The 26,524-nt window shown below is 36.0% G+C and overlaps 1 protein-coding gene across 1 annotated transcript; it reads left to right on the top strand.

The window, feature by feature from the left end:
* Cog7 (conserved oligomeric Golgi complex subunit 7) lies at positions 1 to 22,570 on the top strand. Its single transcript, XM_068769825.1, has 17 exons — positions 1 to 94; positions 165 to 251; positions 2,814 to 2,894; positions 4,451 to 4,624; positions 5,641 to 5,787; positions 6,399 to 6,516; positions 7,176 to 7,345; positions 9,237 to 9,338; positions 11,807 to 11,939; positions 13,633 to 13,766; positions 14,343 to 14,480; positions 15,032 to 15,224; positions 16,116 to 16,289; positions 17,179 to 17,273; positions 18,244 to 18,327; positions 19,115 to 19,208; positions 20,438 to 22,570. The coding sequence occupies exons 1-17, from the start codon at positions 92 to 94 to the stop codon at positions 20,542 to 20,544; spliced, it is 2,034 nt and encodes a 677-aa protein (XP_068625926.1). The 5' UTR covers positions 1 to 91; the 3' UTR covers positions 20,545 to 22,570.
* The last annotated feature ends 3,954 nt before the right edge of the window (positions 22,571 to 26,524 follow it).

Here is a 26,524-nt window from a genome sequence, read left to right as displayed (position 1 = left end):
CGCCGAATCATAAAACACCGACCAAGAATTGAAATAATATATAAATAATAATAATCTTTCCTTTCAGTCTACTTCTACCTACTTCAAAACTATGGTAAATGCAACATAATTAATTTTTTTTTAAATTCTTCCTTACTGTGTGGTAAAATGATAATTTCTTTTAGGATTTGAAAACTTTTGCAGACGATGATTTTGATTCCAAAAAATGGATTAACAGAGCCTGGAGTGTCAGTGGAAATCAAGAAAAAGAGGTACAACTGAAACCTTTTTATAATTAAATATAAAGTTTTTTGAGAAGTTTATAGAATCCTATAGCGATAAATTATTAAAATATATACATTAAGCATTTCTGTACTAAAGTGTTCAAATAGTCTTAAAATACTTAAGTAAAAACCATGCTATTGAAATCTGTGGAGTCGAGCAGTGGATGTTTTAAGGCTGATAATAATGATAAAAGTTAAGGAAAACAGGAAATCTGCACCAACAGTAATGTCTGAGACTTAGTTCAGGCTCATGTGTTAACATAAGTATATATAAAGCATATATTTGAACATATATTCAAAATATATCATTCTGTTTCAAATCTCTTTTGTCCAATATATGAAATTTAAATTTGAGGTGAAATTAAATTTCTATATAAGAATCCAATTGGAGTTTTTAAAAATGTTATTGAAATTAATGTTTGATATATAAGAAAATGATTGTTTTACAAATTGTAGATTTGTATGTGGTGATTTAACAGTAAAGATAAAATGTTTACAATAAAGACTAAATCTAAACATATTTAGCATCCAAATATTAAACCCTTAATTAAAGTGCAAAAGTCACCTAAAATTAAGAATAATACAAGAATATACAAAGATCCTGTTGTTCCTCTTTCATAACTCAACATTTTTAGAGACTATTATTATATATGATAATGTATTACCATAGGTAATGTTTAGTATTATCAAGAGTAGTGGTTTTAAGCTAGAAATACATACTATAATTAATGTATGGCAAATGATAATTTAGAAGATTCTTGGGCGTTATAACTCTGTCCAAGTTTATTATAAACACTATGTTGTTTATAGGTATCACATAACTTAAAAATTAATTGCTCAATTTTAAAAGAGATATGTACTTACATAAGGCATAAGCGTGAAGAAAAATGTTCATATTTTTTAAATGATAGCTAGAAAGCTGTCAAGCTTATCACATTTTCTTATTGGACTAAACTATTAGTAATTTTGAATGTTTATATTGAGAGTAGAAACAAAAATATAAATTTTTGGCAACAATTCTGCCAGTAACACAATTTGTTTGTAATTTTTCATGCACTCTGGTACATACATCTGAGCAAACCGAGAATATGAAGAATGTAATAAATTCAATTTAATATATTTTTTAACATTAATATTTATTCGTGTAAGTGCACAAAATGAATGTGAGGTTGACAGATTCTTACACTTTGTTGAGAATGCTTTATTTATATCCCTTTTAGAACTATTAGAGTTAAGATAAATTGGTATTTTTTACCTTAATTTTTCCAGGGTTTCCTTGAAAAAACTGCAACTCCATAGAAACATAAACTTGTGTTTTCATAATTTACAAGGAACACTGCTGGGAAGCTATGACCATGTCATAGATCAGCCTAGTGGTCTCATCATAAGGTTTTGATAATATGGCTTGAAAGAAACCAACATTGAATTCAGACATTCCGAGTCTTCCCAACAAAGCCTTTGAATTTGTTGATTGTTATTTTTTCACAGAGTCATAGTTTGGCCACCCCCTGATATATACCATTAATTCCATAATTGCTCTTGTCATCTCTCTCTTTCATTGTGTTTTCTCTCACTGCATTTAGAGTTGGATTTTATTACCGAAGTACTGTTTTTGTAAATAAATTTTCTGATATAACTAGTAAGTTTTTAAACTTGATGGAATTTACAAACTACCTACCCTCTTTTCTTTATTGGTATATTAGGTTGATGATATGAAATATAAATTCTACTTCAAAATATCTTTATTCAAGTATACATTACTTATGAATTGTCAATTATTTTATAATTATAGGTAGTCAGCTACCATCAGCTTAGAATGCTGATCTACTGAGAAACTCAACAGTAACTTTTTAAATGATGTTTAATAATTTTTGATGTGTCAGCCATGTAAATGAGTCAATAAACCAAATTTTACATATTGCAATGAATTAAAAACTCTTGTATGCTATAATAAGATTTATTTAATAGTATATTTATAATTTTAGGTTTAAAACTAAGAAAATTAAAATCTAAGCTAAAAAAGGTCTTGTGGGACTTAATTGTATAAGCATACACTTAGAACCGTGGAGGATTTGTAAAAATGCAGGCTTTACGAGTTTATTATTATTTCTTTTATCATGTGTCTGTGGCTATTTGTTACATAATTTTAAATTTAGGTAATAAATACATAATTATTATGTTACATTATGTATATAATAATTTTACACATAGTTTTAAATTAAGAGGCATGACTTTTCAGCATTTCATGAACTGACCAGGGTGCCGGGTCCATGGAGTTGTAGTAAGGGTGGCCGGCGACAGTGCTTGAAGCTTACAACTTGTGTAGCAACTTTAGAAGGAGCCTCCTTGCATTGGTGTTCTCCTTCACCGACCACACTTCCCTCTCTACCTGTTTACTAAATGTGCCATCCTCTTAAATTGCCATTACATGCCTGATTCTTTTGCAGTCGATATATATATATCGTAATAAGTGTATATATATAAGAGATATCTATCTAAGAGAGAGATAAATACAGGCTGTGTTTTAAATTTACTTCTCTTTATTTCAAGGTGTTTGTGTCGAATGCTGTAACACGTCTGCAGCTGTATATGAAACAATTAACAAACTCCTTAGATGAAACTACTACACAAGTAAGTGATGCACTTTTCGAAATCATTGAAACAGCTTCTTTTTATCCTCTTCTTATATTACTAATAGATAAATGAATAATGTTGTCTTGCTTGCACTTTAGTTTATATATAAGTGCTTTGTATAACAATTTAATACTTCAACTGCGAATATGCATCTGAATATCTAATCACAGTTTATATAATAATTGCTGCGTTTTAGTCATTTTGTAATTTCAATTTCACCCCCTGCAAGGCATCGGCCAACCTCATAGATATCTTTGGGGGGATATATACCATCATCGTCAACCTTGGTAGGCGAGTTGGTGATCGTAGTGTGGTATTGCGGTACGCAGAGGATGCTGACTATCTTCTGGATATTTGATTTTAAAACCTGCCCCACAGAAACTTCTCCAAGATTCAATGATATATGGATCACCCACCATCAACGAGCATTGTGGTTTTGGTTCCAGCATTTCCACTACTCTTTGCATTGTTCTCATCAATTAAGGGCAGTGATTTTAAACTAAAAAAATTGAGGGAGTTACTAATATTTTAATTTATTTAATGACTTAATACTTTCATATGAAGGGCTCATTTACATTAATATTTATTCGCATTCAAAGTACGAGAGATTTCCAGCCGTGTGGCATACGCACTTGGATCGCATGTTAGAACCGATTCACTATTAGATGCTTGCCAATTGTTTTTACATTATGATCTCATGTGAGTGTTCGCAAAAAGTGTTCGTTGCTTGTTTTACGATGATTGTATTGGTTGTTCGGAAGTGCTGGAATCAAGCGAAGACCTTTATGAATGCATTCATTGATTAGACCTGTAGCTTTTACAGTTTCATGTGACACTTATTCTGTGAAATGAGGAACGCATACTGCTTTACAAAAATTACAGCCAGATACATGGCATGTGAAGGTGTGTACTAAAATAGTATAAATGTTTATTGTGGTGACTGTGTGAAGGTTAGAGATTGTTATTTGTTAAAGCGAGATCTTCCTTTGACCGCTTTCGCTAATAGCGGAAAAGGAAGACGGCGATGGCCGCCATTCAGCGCGAAAAAAATTATGATAGAGGCAGAGGTACTTTGGTGCAACGCAATTAAAGTGGATGTAATGTAGCTGGAATAACTGGGATGGTGGTAGCAACGGTACCAGTGACTTGGGTGTCTAGGGCGGAGACAGTGCTGTAAGTGCATTGTGGAATCCCGAATTCTTGCGGATGCAGATCATGCGAGGTTGTTCCTAAGACGCATCTCTCTGATCTTAAAGGATTAAGGATGGATGTGACGATGTGTGTATATATGTGTTCTCTATAAGTGTGTTACGCTTGTGTCCACTTGCGCTAATTTATAGCGCGAGGCAATTGTCTGCTAACGCCATCTATCGACTCTATGACTACTGAGATAATGAACGACCAATGCAAATTAGCTGTGGCTGAGTTTTCACCAAAGATCTGCGAGGAGAGATATGTGTTGTATATATCGTGATAATGCATATGATGACGCAATCTAGTAATTGAAATTCACTTTATTTGCATCAAGATAATAAAGAGTCTACGCATTCCAGATTGTAAACTCAGTGCCTCGGATCTTGCAAGATGCTTCGAGTCTGCAAGTTGAAGGTGCTTTGCTGCAGCAGAAGCTGGTGACTTTAGAGCAGCAAGTGCAAGGTGTGGAGCAACAAACGGGGCAGTCGATAGAGAGCCTCCAAAGGATCGACCGGTTGAAGAGCCGTTTGGAGGTGTGTTAATATTTTATTAATATTCTAAAATAAAAATATTGTAATATATCCACTTTAATAATTCCGTATCCTTAGCCCAATTATCCCACTATCACAACTTGTCAATACAGTCATGCCTAACAATCAATACCCTTGGGCTCACACGACCTTTTGTTGTTCGATAATCTCCAAAGCTGCTTCTACTAAATATTTAGGCATAAGTAAAGACAAAAATATTTCCTTCAAAGAACATGTATCACTGCAACTCGAGTTAGGAAACTCTTTGAATTGTAAGCAATGTAGAGGGCTGAGTAAAGGTCATTTAAAAAAACTACTGGGACTCTACCCGTCACATTTATAAGGAATTTCACTTCTAGAATCTCACGGAGAAGTTGCTGCCATTCCTTAACTGTAACATCTAGTGATTACTCATATATTCGCTGTATCAATCCAGACAGAATTAGCCCGTTGCTTCACGTTACACATGAAGCCTAATATTATAAAATTAAGCTTTAAGTTTAATAAAATTTATAATACTTTATAATTTAAAGTGTTCAGAAATAAAAAAATACCTTCTCGAAAGTATTTATCTTTTGCCTAGGCTGGTTAAAACTGCCTGAACTGAGATGTTTATCTTTGCTGAATATTTTTAAGTGTAACACTGTACATCAGTCCAAAATGTTATTTCGATTAAATTTATTTGACACCCTGTGCCTAGGGATAGAGTTTCTTGTTGAGCAGTACTTACTGCTTTGTATTGTAATATTGATTTTATGAAAATAAAAAATATTATAAATTTATCCACCAATCTCCATCCAGCATTCACAAATCTCCATCTAGCTTTCACCAATCTACGCGAAACACACACATGAAGTATGCCACGTTTAGTCCAACTATCCCAGACCTCTTAAGCAAATTTAACTAATCTAAGACAAATACAATTTAACGGCCTCGTATCAAATTTATCTTCCCACATGAAATTCAACTGCCCTAAAACAAATTCAAAAGGTCTAAAATAATGATTTTCTGTTTTACAGACTGCTGCATCTGCTCTCCGTGAAGCCGACAAGTGGGCGGCGTTGGCGACGTCCTTAGAAGACATCCTGGAGGCGGGAGTGCCAACGAGCGGAGACAAATTGGCTGAGCTTTCTGAGCAGGTTGCCGCGATGACTGCAAGCTTAGAGGTGATTAACATCAATCTTGACTGTTCTTCTCACAAGGTGAACAGCCGTCATTCTTAAGGTCGTCGGAAACTGTTGAATGATGAACTTCCAATCGGTTCTTTCAGAAATCTATATGAAGCAGTAAACATCCAGAGGTTGAAATAATGCTGATGATGAAATTCATTAAAAAGTTTATAACTATGTAAACTTTTTTATGTATATTCTATACACATTTTTTAAATTTTTGTATCGGTGATAAAGCTAGGAAATAAACCATTCCTGTATGAAGGATATTTGTAAAAGTGACCATAAAGAATACTCTTGTGAGTGTTATGTTTTTCTATAATCATGGTGTGCCTCAAGTTCTCCTAGCTACGCATTTTGAGTTGAAGGTTTCTATTTAAGAGGATCTTTATATCTAGAAAGAAGAGGCTTTATGTCATACTTTATTAATTGCCAACTCAATCATAGCGCGAGACAGTTATTTTCAACGCCATCTGTCGGTGACCTTCGAAGTTAGTGTCCCGAACATCGTTGGTGGTCAAAATTAATTTATCTACACATTTCAAAAATTCAACTTTGTGTATTAAGATATAAAGTCATATGTTTATCAAGTTTCCTCATCACTATAGGTACTAAGCGATGCTCCGGATTACGAGTTTAAGCGCGTGCAGCTGGAGACTTTGTACAATCGTCTGGAGGCAGCTGTCAGTCCCCCTCTCATAGACGCCCTCACTCAAATGGACGCTGGTGAGTCATTTCTATCGAATTGATTAATATTTTAATACACTTCTCCAGGTTAAACTGACCAAGACTCAGATGCCACTTTATCATGTACGATCAGGTACATTGATTCACGCTATCGTTCCTAAAATAGTGGAATTCCTTGGTCAAAAAGGAATGCAATGTAAAAAAAAGTTATGCGAATATATGCATAGTAATGTATGTATTTGTATGTATGTACACCCTAAACTGCCCTATCCTTCATGCCTCTTATCTCCATCTAAAGGTTTTCTGGTAAAGATCGCCTCGAGTGATAAGATTGTTTCTTTTTTTTTCGTTTCGTTTTTCTCTATTTATTGTCTATGGTGTACAAAAAGGTGTAAATGAATGAAAGTAAAACTAAAATGCCTGGAAAACAGGAATTACATCAGAGTCCTCCGAATTGCCCGACTAGGTTGATTGACAATAAAGTTAAGATCAGGAAGTCATTGGATGCGGGTAGCACAAGACCAGTCAATATTACGACCCAGGAGGGAGGCTCGTCTTGCAGAGAGCGTCTATCTCCTGAAAAAAAAGAAGATGTATACTTCATCTCTTCACAGCTTTTACACCTGTAGCCAATCATCCTGTATGTTATAAGGAAAGTCTCTACTACTAAAGCTATTTTATGTCGTATGAATGCGCAGAGCGTACGTGTGCGTATGTGTCGCTGTACCGCGGTATGGGGCGCGGGCGGTCGGCGGCTCGTTGTTGGAGGCGCGCGGCGGCGACACGGCTGGCGGCCGACTGGCGACGTGCGCACGCGCATTCCACGCGCCTCCTCGCGCGCATGCTCACCGACGACGGAGAGAGACAGGTGATTTTTCTCACACTACTTTTAAATTTTTTTATATTCTTATTCAGAATCTAGATATACAATTTTTTACTTTTTTTGAAAATGTCAAGTTGATAGACAAATACAAAGTCAGCAGAGACATAGACAGAGTAAACAATAATTAATTCTAGTATGTGGTTATCTAAACTAGAAGTATATAGTAGTAGTAATATTGATGTATATATGTATATATTTATTTTTTTGGGTTGTTTATATATACATGTTAAATACTACATATTGTTACAAACTATGGTTGTATTTAAAATATTGCCTTGAAAAAACCGCCTATAGTACCTTTTATACATTTTTTAACGTATACAATTTTAAATTAATCCGAATTTAGAAAAAAATTAATCTTACTACATTATCCATTGATTTTTGTATAGCATATAACATTCATTAATTTATAGCTAATAAGCTATAAAATCATTGCTTTAAATCTTTTACATCGGAAACTACTCATCCTATCCTTTTTTCTATTGACCATTGATAATAAGTTTGTGCGGTACAAAATCTATAGAGGCAGCAATTCTTCTATTAAAACGATGAGACGAAAAATGAGATGGATTATCTTATGTTTACATCAAATTGAATCTACCAACAGTGGTAGCTGTATTACGTCAAACGAACTCCTGCGTAGATTACACAAATGAGACGCAAGATGTGGCGCACAAATTGAAGATGGTAATATGGAGTAGGGATGAGGCAGTGGTCGCACTAACTGTAATCTTTACTGAACGTAGTAAGGGCGTTGTTAAGATACATTAAGAGATTTACCTTTTTACTTAAACACTGTAACATGCAAAAAGGGAAAAAGATATTCGAAAATATTGAACGTAAATGTAAAACAAAAGGCACAAGTGCTGTCTGTGAAAAATAAATACTAATTATAAAAATGAATACCAACTGTTGTATCAAATGCCTCAGACCTGGGGAGAAAAAAACGAAAGAAACTCAAATAAACAATATAATGGACCTTGGCAAATAGATCAAAAGTGTATAATCTTATATGAAGTCATTTTGATAGTAACCCATAACAAACAAACGTTCTTTAAAATTTTTTTTTCAATCTAATAAAATTTTTTTGTGCATTATTTGAGATTCTGTTGTAAGTGTATTGTAATAAAAGGATTTGTTCGACGAATTCGAGACTTAGTTTAAAATAATTTGTTTTGTCTCCAGTATGTTGTACGTCGCAGTTTATTGGAAAATTCTTAATGTTTTTATGATACATTTTTTATAATACATTTCCAAACACATACATAATCCTGTTCAGTTCGCCTATATGCTATATCATCATATCGATTGAAATAGATGGGAATCTGAAGGTGGAAAGACAGGGCTATGTTATAGATGATCTGATGATCAATAAGATTTCTGTTGGAGGTTTCAATGTTGAATAAATGAATTTTATCTTACCTTTATCTTTACTGCGAGGCTTAGGCATTTCCCAAAGATATCTATGGGGGATAAACTATAGTTTACATATCTTTGGGGAATTATAATTCCATTGGTGATCGCAGTGTGGTATTATGATATACATTAGACGCTGCTGACCATCCTCTGGAAACTTGTTTGGTGATCAGTGGCAATCTAATATAAATAATTCACAAAGTGAGAATTATATAAGATTGTCTCCGGAATTTAACCCGCGATCTACGGTCTCTTGTCTTAGCTCTTCACCGCTGCGCCATCACTGTTTAACGTAAACTCCTACGGATAGTGAATTGACTTTCGTAGAGGCTTATTAATTAATCACGTTTTTAAAGCTTATACACCTATAATGAGTCACTCTGTATAATATCCACCGGTTAGTAAATATCCAGGTGGATAAATCGTTTACTGTAATAACAAATGCAGCCTTGCAATCCAGGTGGAGTGGCTGTCAACTGTTCTGCAGGCGGAGACCCCGTTAACGGAACTGATGAGGCTCTATACAGACGTGCTGTTGTCTTTGGATCCCTCTCCAACTAAGGTATGTGGAACAATTGATAAGCTTTTATTTAATGGAATTAGGCGTTACCTTGCGGAAGGCCATCCTAAGTAAGAAAAGGACCAATATTTAGCCACTTCCGCACATGCAGTGGTAGTCGTGGAACAAAGTGCACCGCGCGCCAGCCCGCTGATAAATGCGTATGTGGCAAACAATGCGAATTACACAACTGCCACCTTTAATTCACTCAACACGTGTTTCACCCCTCCACGGGGCATCTTTAGGAGTTATGTTACACCGATTAGTGCCAAATACAGAGTGAATAATTAAATTAATAAGTTTGTGTCGATTTGTTGTTTCTGTATAGTGTATTGAAGTATTTGTCTATATACTTAGAGATGTATCTATAGTGAGACTAACCAGCGCCATCTATCAGCGACATTCGAAGTTACGAGTCCCGAACATATTACCGATATATCAACTTGAGAGTTCTGCATGTGTATTAAAAGGAGGTCCAAGCTTTGTGTAATTTTTAATACTTGGACTATATAAACACTGTTAGAATAAACGGACCACTCTTAAAGAAATATAATTATAACTCAACGGTGTGAACATGTACTGTACAATAGTGTAGATACAGAAGTAAATTGAAATAACGGAAATTTAAATAAGTATATAACGTTATAGTGGTTGTAATAAATGCAGAGAAGGTTAAAATGAATGAAAAATCCGGAGACCAAGAAATAATTGTGCTTTTTGTGATAGAAAAATAATTCACAGAACATGCTTCTATCTACATAAGTTTGTCTTGTCTCTTTTATGTTGCGACCAGTTATAATTATTTTTTGAGCAGTAGTAGACCAACTGTAAAGAACTGAGACTTACTGTCCCATGTTGCGGGTTCGGTTTCCGGGATACAATGCTATGTAATTCATACTTTGTGCATAAATTATGTAGCATTGCCTCAAAAAGAAGTTTCCGAAGGATAAATTGTAGCGTCCTCTATATATATATATACACTAGATGAGCTCGCAAACGTTATTTTGCGAGAAAATTTTTTTTAATAAACAAATAAAAAATAAGTGTTGATCGTAGAGGGGTGAAAATTTGGGTTGTATGTATTTTTGTATGCTGTATCATAAAAAAATAAAAACAAAAAAATTTGTCGAAAAATTAAAAAAAAACATTTTAAGCGTGAACAACCCTTATCACTTAGGGGTATGGAAAATAGATAGTAGTCAATTCTCAGACCTACTGAATACGTATATAAAATTTAGTAAAAATCGGTCAAGCCGTTTCGGAGGAGTACGGTAACTAACATTGTAACATGGAAATTTTATATATAGGGTGGGCCATAAATTTTTGCACTTTTGAAACATGTGTAGAAATAAAAGTACAAATGCTATTTTGTTTATGATTTATTTACTGTAACTATCATTTATTAAAATTTATTTTTTAAAAATTACATCGTCGAGTTGTGCTCCGTCTCGCCATTGGCACTCCTGTAAACGACTACGTAAAATTTGGAAAACTCGTTGACACATGCTGCGAGGAATCGTGGCTGTCTCCTCGTGGATGTTTTCTTTTAATTGTGATATGGTCGTCATAATCCCCACAAGAAAAAATCGCAAGGTGTAAGATCCGGGCTTCTGGGAGGCCATGGGATATCACCTCTGCGAGAAATCAATTTGTTAGGAAACAATTGTTTGACCACTGGTAAAGTCACGTTTGAGGTATAGCATGTTGCACCATCTTGTTGCATCCAAGTCTGGCTGTTGTATCCTTCAAATTCATGCAACTGTGGTGTCAAAAACTCTCGCAACATCTTCATGGAGAAATCAAGTGTTGCTATTTGCAAAAATTTTTGGCCCACCCTGTATTAGATAAACTATAGTATAGACGACCCATAGATTTCTTTGGGAAAGGCCTATGCATTGCAGTCCTCTATGGGCTGAAACAACGAAGTTTCAAACAGGTAATGTTATGTGTAAATTTTTAAATAAAATAGATTCGAAATGCACCTAAGATGGAGAGGAAAAAAATTATTATATTTACTTAGCTATAAGGTTTTGGCAATTAGAGCTGAAAGGTCCTCTAAGGTTGACCACAGGCCGATATAGTTACGGTAGTGGTATGTCGCTGGATGGACAGCGCAAGACGACTGGTCAGACGACGCCTGCGCATTGGTTGTGACGATATTTTGCAGAGATGGTGGAAGCCTTGCAGTGCGCGTCTATTGACTGAAAAGAAGTCATTAAGTTTTAATTTCCAATTAAAGGAAAATATTTCACAGAGAATAGGTTCCTACTGTGTAATGGTAGAAAGGTTTTTAGATGTGATATTTAGAGACGATCAGAGATAACCAAGCTTCCATAAAATTTTCCCTTTCTAACCTATATTAGTTGTATGAACTTTTCTGAGTTGAAGAGTTTCACTCCTTGTTCACACATCTACCCTCAGTTCTGTTATGCGACTTCCTGTCTTATGCTGTTACAGAAATGTATTTTCAGATAGTATCTGCAAGCTTCAAGCTGTGTCAAAGCCCTGAGGAGGGCATGACGTTGCTCGTGGATTTGAAGACTGACACAGATGAGCTGGTGTCATCGATCCGGGCCATTATAGACGCGCCGAGACCTAACAAGGGTATATATAATCTATGGTATTAGCTAAGACATGTCGTATGTGTAGATTTTTTATAATATTTATCATTTTCCGTATCGTAAGACTACTACTGCTAGATGTAGGCCTCCGTCGTCGTTGTCCTTTCAGCACATTGACGCCCACTATCCTCTCCAAAGATATCTATGGGAGATATACCATAATCGCCACGCTTAGCAGTATTATGTTACGGTACGCAGAGAATGCTGCTGCCTTATCCTTTAGAAACTTCTTTGTAAGCAGTGGCAATCCTGTATAATTAATGCTCAAATTGTGATTCATCTAAGATTGTATCCCGGGAGTCAAATCTGATACGATCGCAAGTCTCATTTAAATACTGCTGGGCTACCACTGCTGTGTCTGCTCTATAGAGTTCCAATAGGACCAGTGGGTTGCAGTTTGAATTCAGCGTCTTCTTAACATGATCGTCTGTCGACCTTGTGGGTGTACCTCCTACCCTGGTTCGTAACTAAGTGAAAACAAAACTCAAGTGTCAAACTATATATAATAAGGAGCGCTAAATAATTTATTAAGGAAGGAAATAAAGTATTATATAATAGAAGTTTTTACTTAGAAATGTAAACAACAAATTGACCTTGGTGTATCTGATTCCAGATTGTTCATTTTCAAATAAAAATAGTCGGGCTTAAGATTAATTATGATATAAATAAAATGATTGCAAACAAAAATGTAAGCCCAACAGTCAACAATACGTAATCTGTCATGGCGTGTGGTTAGCCGACTAAATGTATAACATAGTTATTGACCTCAATTCTGCTTAGTATAGTAATTCTTTACAATTTTGTCGCATAACATTCTCCATTTTCATAAGTTTACAAAAAACAGTATGCCACCAACAGGGGGCGCTTATATTACTTAATATATACAGACTAAGGATTTTTGGTGTACAGCCAAAGAACAAGATTTCTCATAATAAATCTAGTCATTTTATTATTGTTTACATTTAATTAAGTACTTCAACATATGAAGTATAGTATATATTTAGGGTCTTTAAATCAAAACATATAAAGTCTGTGACCCTTAAGTTACACCTTGAGCTTAGTTACTAAAGATTTAGGTTGATCTCAGCGCTCTACCACTAACTCAAGGGTGGGGTGAATACCTGTGAAACAATTTTAGTCAGTCATAAACACTGACGACTTTGAACAAAATTAATTTATACTATCTACTAGTGTAGATAATGAGAAAGCTGTAAGACAGTCATTATAAATATCTATATATGGAGCAGATAAAACATTGCTGTTATATCTAAATTTTTGATATTCGAAATTGTATCTGGAATGAGACCAGTAGTCTAATGAAAGTAACCGCCTTGTCCCGGTGGACACTTAGCACGCAGAACAGACTGAGCCTTGTGGTTCTGGACATGGGTAAACCAAGCGTGAGACATCCATACCCAACGTGGACAGACATTCTTTTCGTGATTTTTTTTTTGGTTTCGGGGAAATTTTCTGGATGTTCAAGATAACCTGGGGGGGAGGAATAACCTGGCCTCTTAGTGGAGGACAGGATTATGTTAGAGTCCCTCTAAAATTTCCCACCAGGTGTACAGACCGCCTTCTCAAGGTCGTCGAAAAACGCTAGATGTTAGATGATGAAAGTGAAAGTCCTACACCTAAAATTGTGCTGATGACAGTCTAATCACTCCTGCCCACAGAAACCCTGCCCACCAGTATTCTGCGTGAGTTAGGCCGCGTGATTTACGTGCCCCTCAGGGAGCTGATGCCAAAGTACACGGAACTGCAAGCGCAGCTGTTCCTTGCAAACCTGGAGGCGAGCCAGCTGAAGGAGGTATTTTATATAATAGAAATATATTTATTGCAAATGTTGACTCTTTGCATAACACAAGAACAGCGGGACTAATTTTAATAACTATGGTGATATTAGATTCCTTTTCGTTCGAAATGTAACTATTAAAATATGTTTTTCGTCAGCTACCACAGTTTTACATTAAAAACATTAGCGAAGACATCTAAAAAGTTGAGCTTAATAATTTTGTGTAAATTTGAAATCTGATCATTTTTAATACGTAGACGAAATGAAGTTCGCCTAGTGAGATTTTTATAAAATCAGTCTATATATATATATATACATATATATATTTATATTTATATAAATACACACACACATCATATATATATACACACACATATGTATATCATAAACACACACAGCCAACAAATATTATTTTTCTTGTATTAGGAAGCCCTCTTTTCTCCATCAAGCCTTGGGTCATTTACACGAATGCTCCATGGAGTGTCTTGGCTCCTGTGAGGGGAGGCTTGCATTGTAATGTGTGCATTGCTTGCATAGGTTATGAGAATAGTGAATCTTCCAAATTACGATTGTTTGGGTTGGGGTTGTTAGCAGGAGGATCTTCTAGAATATTCTCGGGCGTTGCTATCCGTGGCGGAGCGCTGCGAAGGCTGGCTTGGCGCCGCTTACGCCCGTGGGCGAACCATCGCTGGTGACGTCATCGCACCCTTCTACGCCCCCGCTGTTGAGGTAACTTATGTTGGAGTTATATGGGTATACGGGTGAGAGACTACTATTATATATAACTAGCTGATCCCGCAAACGTTGTTTTGCAAAAAAAAATATTTTTAATTTTCAATTTAAAAATAAGGGTTGATCGTAGAGGGGTGAAAATTTAGGGTTGTATGTATTTTTGTATGTTGTATCATAAAAAAATAAAAACAAAAAATTTCGTCAAAAAAATAAAAAAAAAAATTTTAAGGGTGAACAACCTTTATCACTTAGGGGTATGAAAAATAGATAGTAGCCGATTCTCAGACGTACTAAATACGCATATTAAATTTGGTAAAAATCAGTCAAGTCGTTTCAGAGGAGTTCAAGTTAGAACACCGTGACACGAGAATTGTATATATTAGATAGTAGTTTTGATTTAGCATAGTAGCAATTTTTAGAAAAGGCCTATGTTTTGCAGAGGACATCAATGTTGGTCTCCTATATAGTCTTTAATACAATAATATGCTTTATTAATGAACGTGGACTTTAAGTTTATGCGCTAGCTGTACCTGTTGTGGAATTTTTAGAGTCTCGCATCAGCGATGCTATCCCTCATCAACTCTCACTCGCGTCGGATTGAGACAAAATTCCTGGCGGCTGTTACGGCAGGACGAAGTACTGGAGTGCTCAGCGAGAGTTTTCCTGCTGCACTGGCCCTGGAGGCAGCTGCTGCGGAGCTCCTGAGGGTGTTAGCGGCGCGCCAGGAGGTGGAAACTGGAGGTAAAAATAGAATAGATAAAACAACCGTAATATAAAGAAGTAATTTACTGTAGTATTTTAGGAGCGAAAGAGAAGGAAGGTGTTGTGATGAGGAGACAAGTATAGGTAGAGACTAAGATATTGTGACGCTAAATAGATGATGAATGAAAGAAATTGTAAAGAATGTACGGAGAGAAAGGAAATAAAAATAGGAATGTGAATAAATGAGAATAAAAAAGCCCTTCTTGCTCCCTAGATAGGGACGGACGAGTAATTTTTGAAATAAAAATATAAACTTGAGGTAAGTTGGGTGGTAGAAACATAACTTGTCAGCATTCCATGTATTCACCGTGTGGTTGCTTTTTATCAATATTTCAGTTCAATTAGATGTTTCTTTATTTTATTAATCATTAAAAACTTTAAACAACTTGATAAAGGACTTGGAAATTATGTATGTGATACGTAATTTCTAAGCAGTCTACACCAGGGGACACCACGCTCCTTAGTGTGAGCCATCTCTTGAAATTTGAATTTTTTTGCCCCGTGATTTAATACGCATTTAAAACACGCAGAAGGATGTTTTTTTTTACAAAAATTATATGTATTGAATTTATATAACAAAAGTACAAAATATGTGTTCTCAATTTAGATATAATGGCACACGCATATGACAGCACTCCTAATAATACTTAAGATGCCGGTTAGTTAATTATGATCGAGTGTTTCGATTTCGCTTGTTTTATGATGGAAGAATAATAATTATTCACATCAGTAATTAGTTTCGATATCCAAGGAGCTGACATAGGTAATATAAATTTAAATATAAAATAAAATATGTAAAGGAAGGATCTTTCAAATTTATCTGGGACAGATTAAATGCAATATGAACATTTTTAACTATATGTATACCAGGTGAAAATCCTGAACATCCGTTAGAGGATCTTCGAAGCCTGCTGCTGGACTCCGATGCGCAGAGGGCGGAGCCCCCTGGTCTCCCGCCCTCCACCAATGGGCTGCAGCGTGCAAGAGAACAGCTTCGAGCGCTCGCAAGGGCCGTGCTGAGGAACCCCGTCGACGTGCAGCTAGGTAAGATCTCTACAATCGACAAAAAAAAATGTAAATTTTTTTTTTGATTTGGTTATAAATGTTTCAAAGGGATAAATGTATAGGTCATTTTTGAGCAAAAAATTTTAAAGCTTTTACCTGTATTTTCAGCCACACTGTATAAAGTGATCATTTTGATATTAAAAAGCGACAGGCCATTAACTTCTAGGACTACAAAGTCTGGACAGACAGATATTTAACAATATTTAATTATATGTAGTCTATATGAATTTTGAAAACGCTTTTTCTTGCTATAATATAATTACGTTATTTATTATTTCCAACTTCATTAATTTTTAGGTAGTACCATACATTAATTGACAGCAAATGAGTTATACGTTTATTAATTTATAGCTTTTTTTAAACCTTTGACGAGACATCCTTTATATACTATAATCTAAGTATACATCTACACTTATTATAGGTAGAGCAGAATAAGACTGAATATTCCCGTAAAGGACCTCATGCGAAAAACGTTGCCGGCTATAATATGGGCTAACAAAATAGTCCTTGCGGTACGACAGGGATCTATGGTGTCATTCACTATATCCGAGCAATGTCTTATATCAAAGGTCGCGTAAAGTTTTGATAAGCCAGGTCTTCATTCATTCTTTGTTATTAATTTTTCGGCTAAATCTGAATGGTGTTCTTTTTACAACTACCCACGTCGGATGATTGCGCGGGGCAATCGGCTAATAGCGCCATCTATTGATGTTGGCCAAAGTTACAACGTTCTAATAATGTAATCAAATTCGCTCGTGTTATGTTTTTTTATAAGCTAATTATATAATTTTAACTTAGATATCCGTGGTTAGTTACATATTACCTTAAATAGATCAAAAAACTTGGTAACCATTGTTGCTATTCGCAGATAAGATTCCTCAGCTGGCGGTTTGGCATAACAACGACGCCCTCTCTACGGACTTGCCGGACTTTGCGCTCTCGCCCCAGGAGTACATCACAGAGGTGAGTTGATAATAATAACATTTTAATCAACCCAACAATGACAACATAAGAAAAATATTCATCACCATGTCAACGAATAGATGTCTATTGCAAGGAAAAGGCCACCTCTTAAGATCGCCACGATCTTTGGTCTTGCGTTGATCGCACGCCAGCGATTTTAACTATGTCAACAAGAAAAAAAATCAAGAATGATTGACGATAAATTATTAATTTCATTTCTTTTTAATTTAATTTAATGTATGTCAATTGTTCCTGGATTTCAATATTTAATAATTAATTCCAAAGTATATAGTGTCTGTTGATTTTAGTGATATAAGCCAAGAGATTTATGGCTTCGTTAAATGTGAGATCGCGGACTCGGGTCCTCAAGTATCTGCTTTTTTTTAAGCCGATAGACGTCCTGCAAGTCATAGGTCTCCTCCAAAGATCGCCACAATTACCGGTCTTGCCCACATCCAGCGACTTCCGGCGACCTTAACTATATCGTCGGTCCATCTAGAGGGGCTTCCTCACGCCACGTCTACCAACGCGTGGTCTCTACTAAAGAACCATTTGACCCTAAAGACCATTGGTTGCATGAGCATTGTTCCCCCTCCACTGCCACTTTAGACGTGTTAATGTTAGCCGCATTAGTAACTTTGGTTCCTCTGCGAATCTCCACATTTATACTACTACAAAAATATTGACCAGATCCGGCATCTGGTCTTTAGATAATATTGAGTATCAAATCTTGCAGAGTGTATGGTGACAAATTTATATATAACTGAAATAAAGAATGTGCAAATAATGTAAATAAAATTTCATTGAACGATAGAATAAAAATGCAGATTTCATTTTTTAAAATCGTCCGTCAAGTTTTACACTGTTCAAAACGGAGCCATGTGATCCAGATTTCTTAATATATTTCAAGAACTGTGTGAAAGTGTATACACCTAGTTCTGGGTACTAAATAACATTGGTTATTTTCCAGATTGGCCAGTACCTGATGACGCTGCCGCAGCATCTTGAGATGCATCTGCCAGAGAAACAAGCACCCTGGCAGTTCTTATCAGAGGTAAAGTGAGCAATTGGTGCATTCAATAAATCATTAACCAGCTTGTATACTTTTATGATATATTTTTTAACTGTTGCACGGAATATCACTAGTGAACGACTTCATTCTAAGGATGCGTTTACATGTAAAAAAATTTCAAGATACATTTTAAGCCTTCTTTTTTTCTAATGATCATCGTTTTTCACAATTGGGTGGTATTTATGGAATCTCCAAGCACTTTAATCATAAATATGTCATCAATCCTGAAAAATGGTGTTCCCGCCAAGTCTTTCCTTCGGGGTGATTCAAAAGTCGCGCGCGTCTTAGTAAGACACGTTCTCGACATTATAGTGACAATAATCCAATCAAAAATAGATGCGATTCGTAGTCAGAAATGACAAAAATAATGTCGATAGGCGCCTACGTCCATTTAGATAAGTTTATTAAGAATGTTTCGGATGGAATGGAATGGAAGAATGGATCGGAGCGTGAAGGTAGCGTACCTGGAAAAACCGAGGGGTCGAAGACCAGTGGGTAGACCCAGGTATCGCTGGATCAATCGCGTTGAGGCAGACATGCGCGAATTGAATGTCAACCAATGGCAGACGATGGCGCAAGATAGAGGAAAGTGGAAGTCTCTCGCTTCGGAGGCCAAGACCCACTTTGGGTCTCTGAGCTAGCCGAGTAGTAGTAGTATTAAGAATGTTATTCCTCAGGGTCATTGAGTACCTGCTGCTTCGTGATTAACGTCAGCCTTTTAATATAGGTACTGTACGATAAGAGAATTTAACAGATAAAAACTTTTCAGGTGTGCACGCACACGTGCGAAGTTTACGCGGAAAAGATTCTAAACATACGAAACATGGACGCGCTGGGCACTAAACGCTGTCTCACTGACATAGGTAAAGTACCCTCACTACAGCTCATACATCCTTCATATCAACTGATGGACGTCCACTTCAAGGCATAGGCCTCCTCCAATGATCGTCATGATGACCGGTCTTACGTGGCCTTATTTCAGCCATATGACATTCCAAATATACACCTCCCCCATAGATTTGCTATAAGACCGTTCGAAAGCAGCCTGCACTCAGATTCTTCTGACTACCTTAACAAGGTCGATGGAGGTTCCACGCTTAGCTTGTCGGTCCGAAGTCTACACTCCAGAACCTGCGGCTCTAGCGGCCATCTGTTCTGCGTGCCCCGCCTCCTGCCACTTCAACTTCCCATTTCGATGGGATATATACTTTCAATTCGTCAATTGACCCAATCATTACTGATACAATCTCGGAGAGAACATATATAATATATAATCCCGTGCATAGCACCCACGATGAGAAACCCAGAAATCAAATCTGGTAACACACATTGGTTGACTATCATTGGAAGACACTAATATCTCTCGATAAGGAGTACGTTTTTTATATGACTATTACATACAAAAATATTAATAACGAAAATTATATCATCATTTAGGGCTGTAGGTGTAGAAGTAAGATAATATAAACAGCTGAATTTAGGTCTATCAAGAGGGACCATCAGCTCATTTCTTCGAAAGTAGCATTGGTTAGATCATTTGAATTTAGTTTTATAGGGAAGAAATCTATGATTGCAAGGTCTGCTTTAATCTGCTATGTGGGTTACAGCCCCGGGCACCGTATCCCACCCCCTACAACGCGCTGGGCCAATGAAATGATAGGTTTCTCTCTTTTAAATTAATACCCAATTGGCTGTACAATGTGTCATGTACTCCTGGTAGAGCAGTCGTGACAATTAGAGTTTCTCAGTGTCCCGTTATCTTCTCTCCGGGGCACATCGCATTAGATTCATGGGTTCGGAGTGTCTTAAATGAACTGGACATTGTATATCTGGACGACTTGGTTCTTGAACTATCCACTCTACCAGAAAGCTGTTGTGAGATATTCTGTAGTGTAATAAATATGTAAATAAATGTCCTCACTCCGGTAAAGACCGAGCTACATGGCAACGCATAGCAAGATCAACGGGTGCATCAGAACCGTCCAGAGCATGACCACAACGAAGAAGAAGAAGCTCCCATATGAATAAAATTAATTAAAGATATACACAAAAAATAATTTCAGTGAAATGTTTTGTTTTGTTTGTTCCACAGTATACCTGTCGAGCGTGGTCGAAGACCTGGGGACGAGCATCACGCCTGCCTTGAAGAATCTTGAGAAATCCTTACGTGCAGCGGCTCCCGGTCATAACGAGTCATAAGAAATCTTATAATTACCTTCTGTCATCTATGGGTCTACATCATGAGTCTAAATTTACATCACTACGCTACTATCCTATTATACTGGATAAAACCACTAATAACCGAGTCACATTCATGAAGAAATTTTGTAAAATAAAATTTCATCTCTTTCAGTTCTAGCTAAATCCCAAGTTTTCATGGTTTTTGTAACTTATTTTAAAGCTTATGAAAAAAAAGAAAACATACGTGGTTTTCAATGTATTCAGAAATAAGAGCACATTCCCTTTATAAGATATTTAGGGGAAGGCTAAGGTAAAAATATGCAATTATCTGGCATCGGATACATTGGTGGATATTACCGTCATTGTTTAGTGCCAAAATCTCCGGCGGTGCTCCATCCGAGAGTCCCCCGCCTCTTTCAATCCTCCCCCTAGGTTAATAAGGCCTGTACAAATCCCTATAAGATCTCCAAATCCTCCAGAAGGAGGCTCACGCCGAAGTCCGCTTCGACAGCTCGTAGCGATCGCAAGCTTGCGGTCGCTGCGCTCCTCTCGCGACCAGCGCTGCCCCCTCGTGCCCGACCCGGTCGACTACACCGCTAGCCAACCGCTAGCGCAACAGTTCGGTCCGTGAAAAGTGCCGCGCTCTCCGGTCGAACGCCCGCTCACCCGTCGCGCGCTGTCGCATTCCCGCTTCGGAGCGGGATCCGTGTCTCGCGCGGCTCCACAACTCCAGTCGGCCCCCACGTGGGCCTAGTATTGCTAGGACAGTTAGCTGCGGTAGAGAACGTCTTAACATAGATAGGATTCTCTTAACTGCACCTGTTTCTATCCAACTAAGTGAAAGTTTGAACATTACAATGCCCAGCAACCGGGGGCTAACCCCCTGCTGCCCACCATCACCCGGCACATACGATGGCCAGATTGTTATGGCCGCCTATTGTTCCCGGCAAGTGACGCTCCGTTTACCTGCGCCCGCACACAAAGCCCGCCCATCTCCCTGCCGCCGGGCAGGGAGACCACGTGTCTACAATTGTAAGTACACAACAATTCATTACTTCACAATTTAAACGAAATCAACATGTCTCTCCAGCAACTTACAGAGTTTGCTAAGTGGCACCCAGACCTGTGGGCAGCGCACCTCGCTGCCACAAGGTATGAGACTGACTCTCCCCCTAGTTCGGCTCGATCTCTCGTAGCGATCGCACGCTCCGTCCGCGCCCCACGCGACCAGTGCTGCCCGCTCGTGACCGTTCCGTACAACTCACCGTCCGCGCTCCGCTCGACAAGTTGCACTACTTGACCAGCAGTACGACTACCATATCAGGGCACTCGAGGCGGATATTCTGTTAATCCCTCCTCGACCACACGAACCATCTGCAGATGGCCTAAGAGGAGGTTAGGATTAAATTGGAACTTCCGCTAGACCTACCTTACCTTCGTGACTCCCGATGAGGTAACTAATTTTAAAGGGTTGATAAACAAATCATCCCCGGGACCTGATGACAACTCCAACACCGTACTGTAAATCATTTCACCAGCTTAAATGCCAGCTGAAATGCTACTTGCTTATTCACTAGTTTTAATATCGTCATCACCGGCTAGCGGGAAGGGGCATGATTTTAATATCTTGTACATTATACATTGGTGATTAACACCTTACTTGTGTACAGCAATAATAGGTGTTTTTGCTTCAATTATTCACTATTGCTGTATAACAGCCGAAGCGTACATTATGATATCTACTTAGATAGCTCCTTGGTATTGTATATTGTCATTTAGATTACATTTAGCCCATAGACCCCAACGCCATGGTATAGACCTCTCCTAAAGATATCTATAAGGGATATGCCACGCTTAGCAAGTGGGTTGGCGATCGGCGATTGTGTATATCCATTTAATTGTTGGCGATTGTATGCATATATTTAATATCATAATTATTATGAAATAAAAATGAATGGATTATAAAGCATTTTATTTTTATGTTATCGACTTCTGATGTTATTTACTACACTCTTAGACTGTAATGGTACCGGCACCGCTGTACCGTGCCCCGGGAGACGGGGCTCATGCTTTTTCTCTTTCCTAGGCCCCCACCCCGCAGCTGTTTCTTATTACGCGGTACAGCAGTTTCGGTAACACTATAATATTGGGGTGTTCGACGCGTGTTATATTTACTCCGATGCACATTCAAAGTTGTAAATGATTATTATTGATCCCATGCAAGTTTTTAGAAAAAAAAAACAAATTTTATTGTTTAACAAGAATGGGAAGAAATATTCAAAAACATTAACAAATAAAGAAAAGAAAAAAAAACTTTCTTTTGAGACAAACTGACTAATTTCAACAAATTATTTATGACTGGCAAAGGCCAGTCTAATTTTTGTGGTTACTTTTGTAAATTTTAATGACAATACATAAAAATAAACTAAATTTGTTATTTGCATTTTTTCATTTTCCCTATTTTTCGCAATAAAATCTTATCTCATTTTGTATTAAGATTGATGTGAAAAACTTTGCTCTTAAATTCTATTTTTTCTCAATATACGTTTCTTAAAAATTAAATAGTGATACTTCATAAAATAAATGAATTATTAAGAAATTCTAATAGCTATGTTGGTACACTCGACACAAAGGTTATTGTTTCAAATAGGTTTTTATTAAAATGAGAAATAAGGTTTAGTAACATACCTCATTGACCATTTATTTGTTTACGTTATATGTTATTAACCGTTATGTTATATTAGCATATATTAATTTTTCATTAAATATATATTTTTTTAATAATAAATACAAGATGCTTTTTAATAACTTCATTATAGTTTCGTTTTTAAAGATGATTATAACATGATGACATTAGAAATGAGGAATCTCTCGGAATAACCAAGGTCAAAAATGTAGTTAGAAGTACAGCATTTGACTAAGACTATGACCGTTTGAAGTGGCAGGCACATTGCTCTTGCAACTGACGGTCGTGGCCAAATAGTCCTCTAAGGGTGACCACGAAACTAGACGCAGCGAGGGTAGGCCTACAAAAAGTACACCCTTATCTAACTAGTGGGCCCTTACAGTGCGCGTCCATCGGGTGACATAGTGTTGTCATCATGCACTGGTCATTTCTCATATAATAAAAAATAGCTTTCAAATAATAATTATAAACTCATTTATTAAGAATACAGTATTTAGGTATTATTCTCCATAGGTGTTGTGTGTAGTAAGGTATGTCGAAAAATAAAACATTGGTCTACATAAACTTTGTAATCCAAAAACAATTATTATTGGAATATGTACAATCTCAAATCACAATACTTGATGTGTTTTGGTTTGAAGTCCTTCATGGATTTCAGCTTAACAAACATAAGAACTTGGAGGCTGCACTTCACCTTATACCCAATGAAGTTGTAAATTAAAAAACCAGCATTTGTTAGTAATAAAAAAAGATTTCATAAAGTATAGTTTACTAACATCTAACAAAAATAGTTAAAATTCTAAAAAATAAACGAATGACTGCTACACAAGGTAACTCAAATAAAAAACCATAATAGAAACAACAATAATCAATATGTCATTAAAATATAGTCATTGTTAAACCAACCTATGTGCAAACAGTAAACCCTGGAAATATTCAATAAAAGCAATTTTGTTATCACTATATGACCCCTATTTTTTTGGTACCCGAGTTCATCTATTGGTTAAATCCACTAATTGTAATTCTAATTTTTAATGTTTCTAAAATGTGAATGTTTTACATAACTACATTTTTTTTACTAATCACAGTCTACTACATTAACATACCAGTCTTTTTAAATTAAATCAAGTATTGTCTAAATTAGAACTAAATACAAATCAATTTGGTTTGACATTACATTCCCTGGTTAAACTTATATTTATGAAAACTAATTATAAGTAATTGTAGTAATTTAATTGTACTAATTATAGTTATGACACTCTGAATACTAACAGTGAACTTCCTCTACATAATTCAAGGAATAAAAATAAACTTGCTGTTCCCACATCAACATGAGCAGAATCTCATCTGTAGGTTAATGTATATGATTTTATAACAAACTACAAATGCAGTAAATTTATCTCTTAGTAAATTTATTAAGCACAGGCTCTGCCTTAAGGCATTTTACTATAATTATAAATATATATTAGAGTTTATTCACAATGTTTGGTTAATAATTGTGTTGATGTTCTATTTTTAAGATAAAATTGTTATTACAAGCATAAAAAAATTAGAAATCTCGCAGTTTCTTTTTAGTTTTCTGTAGGAATTAATTTTCATGTAACTGGTCATAAATGATTGAAATAATTTTTCAGTCTTTAAAACATTACTAGTTCTTTTCATATCAATAATTATGTTAAGCAGCTTTCAATGCAAATTTAACTGTTTAGTCCATATGAAATATTAAAAATATGCATGCTTGGAATTATCTATTTTTATTTATGATATCATGTTTATACATAAGTTATTAATGTTTAAGCTTTCTTTAGAATTAAAAAAAATAAGGATTGATAGAGACCATATCTCTTTAAAATTTAACAAGCACTGTTTTATAACAAAACTGCATATGGCTATAAAAGTTTGACAATTCTATTGTATTTATCTTGTTAACAACATTCTAAATTAGTGTATAGTACCAGGCATTTGTTTTGTTGCCACAGAAATATTCATTTTTGATTTTTTTTTACATGTACCAAGCTCTATGAGCCATAAAAACTAGTCAATAAATGTAACCAAACTTTTGCAGTAAATCTTAATCCTCTGCACAATGTGCCACATAAAACGCCGGGTACAATATATTTGTTAAGTATATCAATATATGATAAATCCATTTTTTTTTTAAAAATGCATGTTTGATTTATAAAGGTGGCCAGAAAGTAATGTTGTTCTTGTCAACATATTTTGTAGAAAAACCGATTGATTTTTACTGCTCTGACATTAAAAATTTGGATACTAAATGGCAAAAGGTTGTTGATTAGAAATAAAATCTTAGTAAAAATGTAATCATGTGAATTAAAGTTAAGTAAGTGACATTACTTTCCGGTCCTCCTAATATATTGTAAAACATATGGGAGAAAAAAATAAATGTTCCATTTCTGATACATTAGGATTATCTACATCTAGTAGCATCTAGTAGCTACAATTAGATTCCGATGGTTTTATAATTTAAAATCCAACTTGACATGACTATAAAATCTATATTTAATTTGAACCTAGATTCAATCTCCATTAACATTTGCAAGGATGCTCCAATTTTTACAAGTTGATATAAAATAAAGAATTTTTTTTCTAATCATTCCAAATTTCATGGTTTGGATCAGTCTCTGGCATATAATCCTTTCGATATATTGGCTTTGGTGTGGTAATTGCGCCTGTCGCTTCAGGATGCTCATTAGGTAACATAGCACTTTTGGATGGGCAGAGCACAACGTGGGACCTCATTTCATGCTCAGGAAGCCGGTGAGTCGCATTGTATGGACAAATTTTAAGCTTAGGATACTTCTCTTGACATTTAACAATATGCGCATGTATACGAGACCGGCGAATACGATGGGCGTCGTTGTAGGGGCAGGGGATGAAAGGATCTTCCATAGTGTCTGTAATTTAAAATAAAGAACTACTTTATTTTATTACAACAGCGTGGTTTAACCAATATCAGCTACACACAAATGAACGAATAATGTAATATTGAATGGAAACGAAGTACTTTAAATCTTGAATTTCTAATGTACATACCGTACGCGACGCCTTCACCGTATATTGCTTAGAATAACATAAACGTCTTATAACAAGTTTAGTAAATAAACTGATCGTTATAAACGAACTATTGAAATCTTCAAAAGGTGCCTCAAAATTGTTTTTAAAAATTTTAATACATATACGTCCTAAAAAGTTTGTTTGAAAAACAGAAAAAACAAATTTCTTTGCAACAATTATAACTTTTTAGAATTCTAAATGAGCGGTATAGCTATACCAAACGTCAGGTTACAAAAT

The sequence above is a fragment of the Battus philenor genome, unplaced genomic scaffold, assembly GCF_028537555.1.
Source record: "Battus philenor isolate CCGP_79_NKW_IND1 unplaced genomic scaffold, ilBatPhil1.0.hap1 SCAF_29, whole genome shotgun sequence".
NCBI classification, from domain to species: Eukaryota; Metazoa; Arthropoda; class Insecta; order Lepidoptera; family Papilionidae; genus Battus; species Battus philenor.
This window is presented reverse-complemented; position numbering and strand designations above follow the sequence as displayed.

Excerpts from the sequence above, each read along its gene's own strand:
- Cog7 (XM_068769825.1), top strand. Across the intron at positions 2,895-4,450 it reads TAGATGAAACTACTACACAA|ATTGTAAACTCAGTGCCTCG; the intron begins GTAAGTGATGCA and ends TACGCATTCCAG. Across the intron at positions 18,328-19,114 it reads CCTGGCAGTTCTTATCAGAG|GTGTGCACGCACACGTGCGA; the intron begins GTAAAGTGAGCA and ends AAAACTTTTCAG.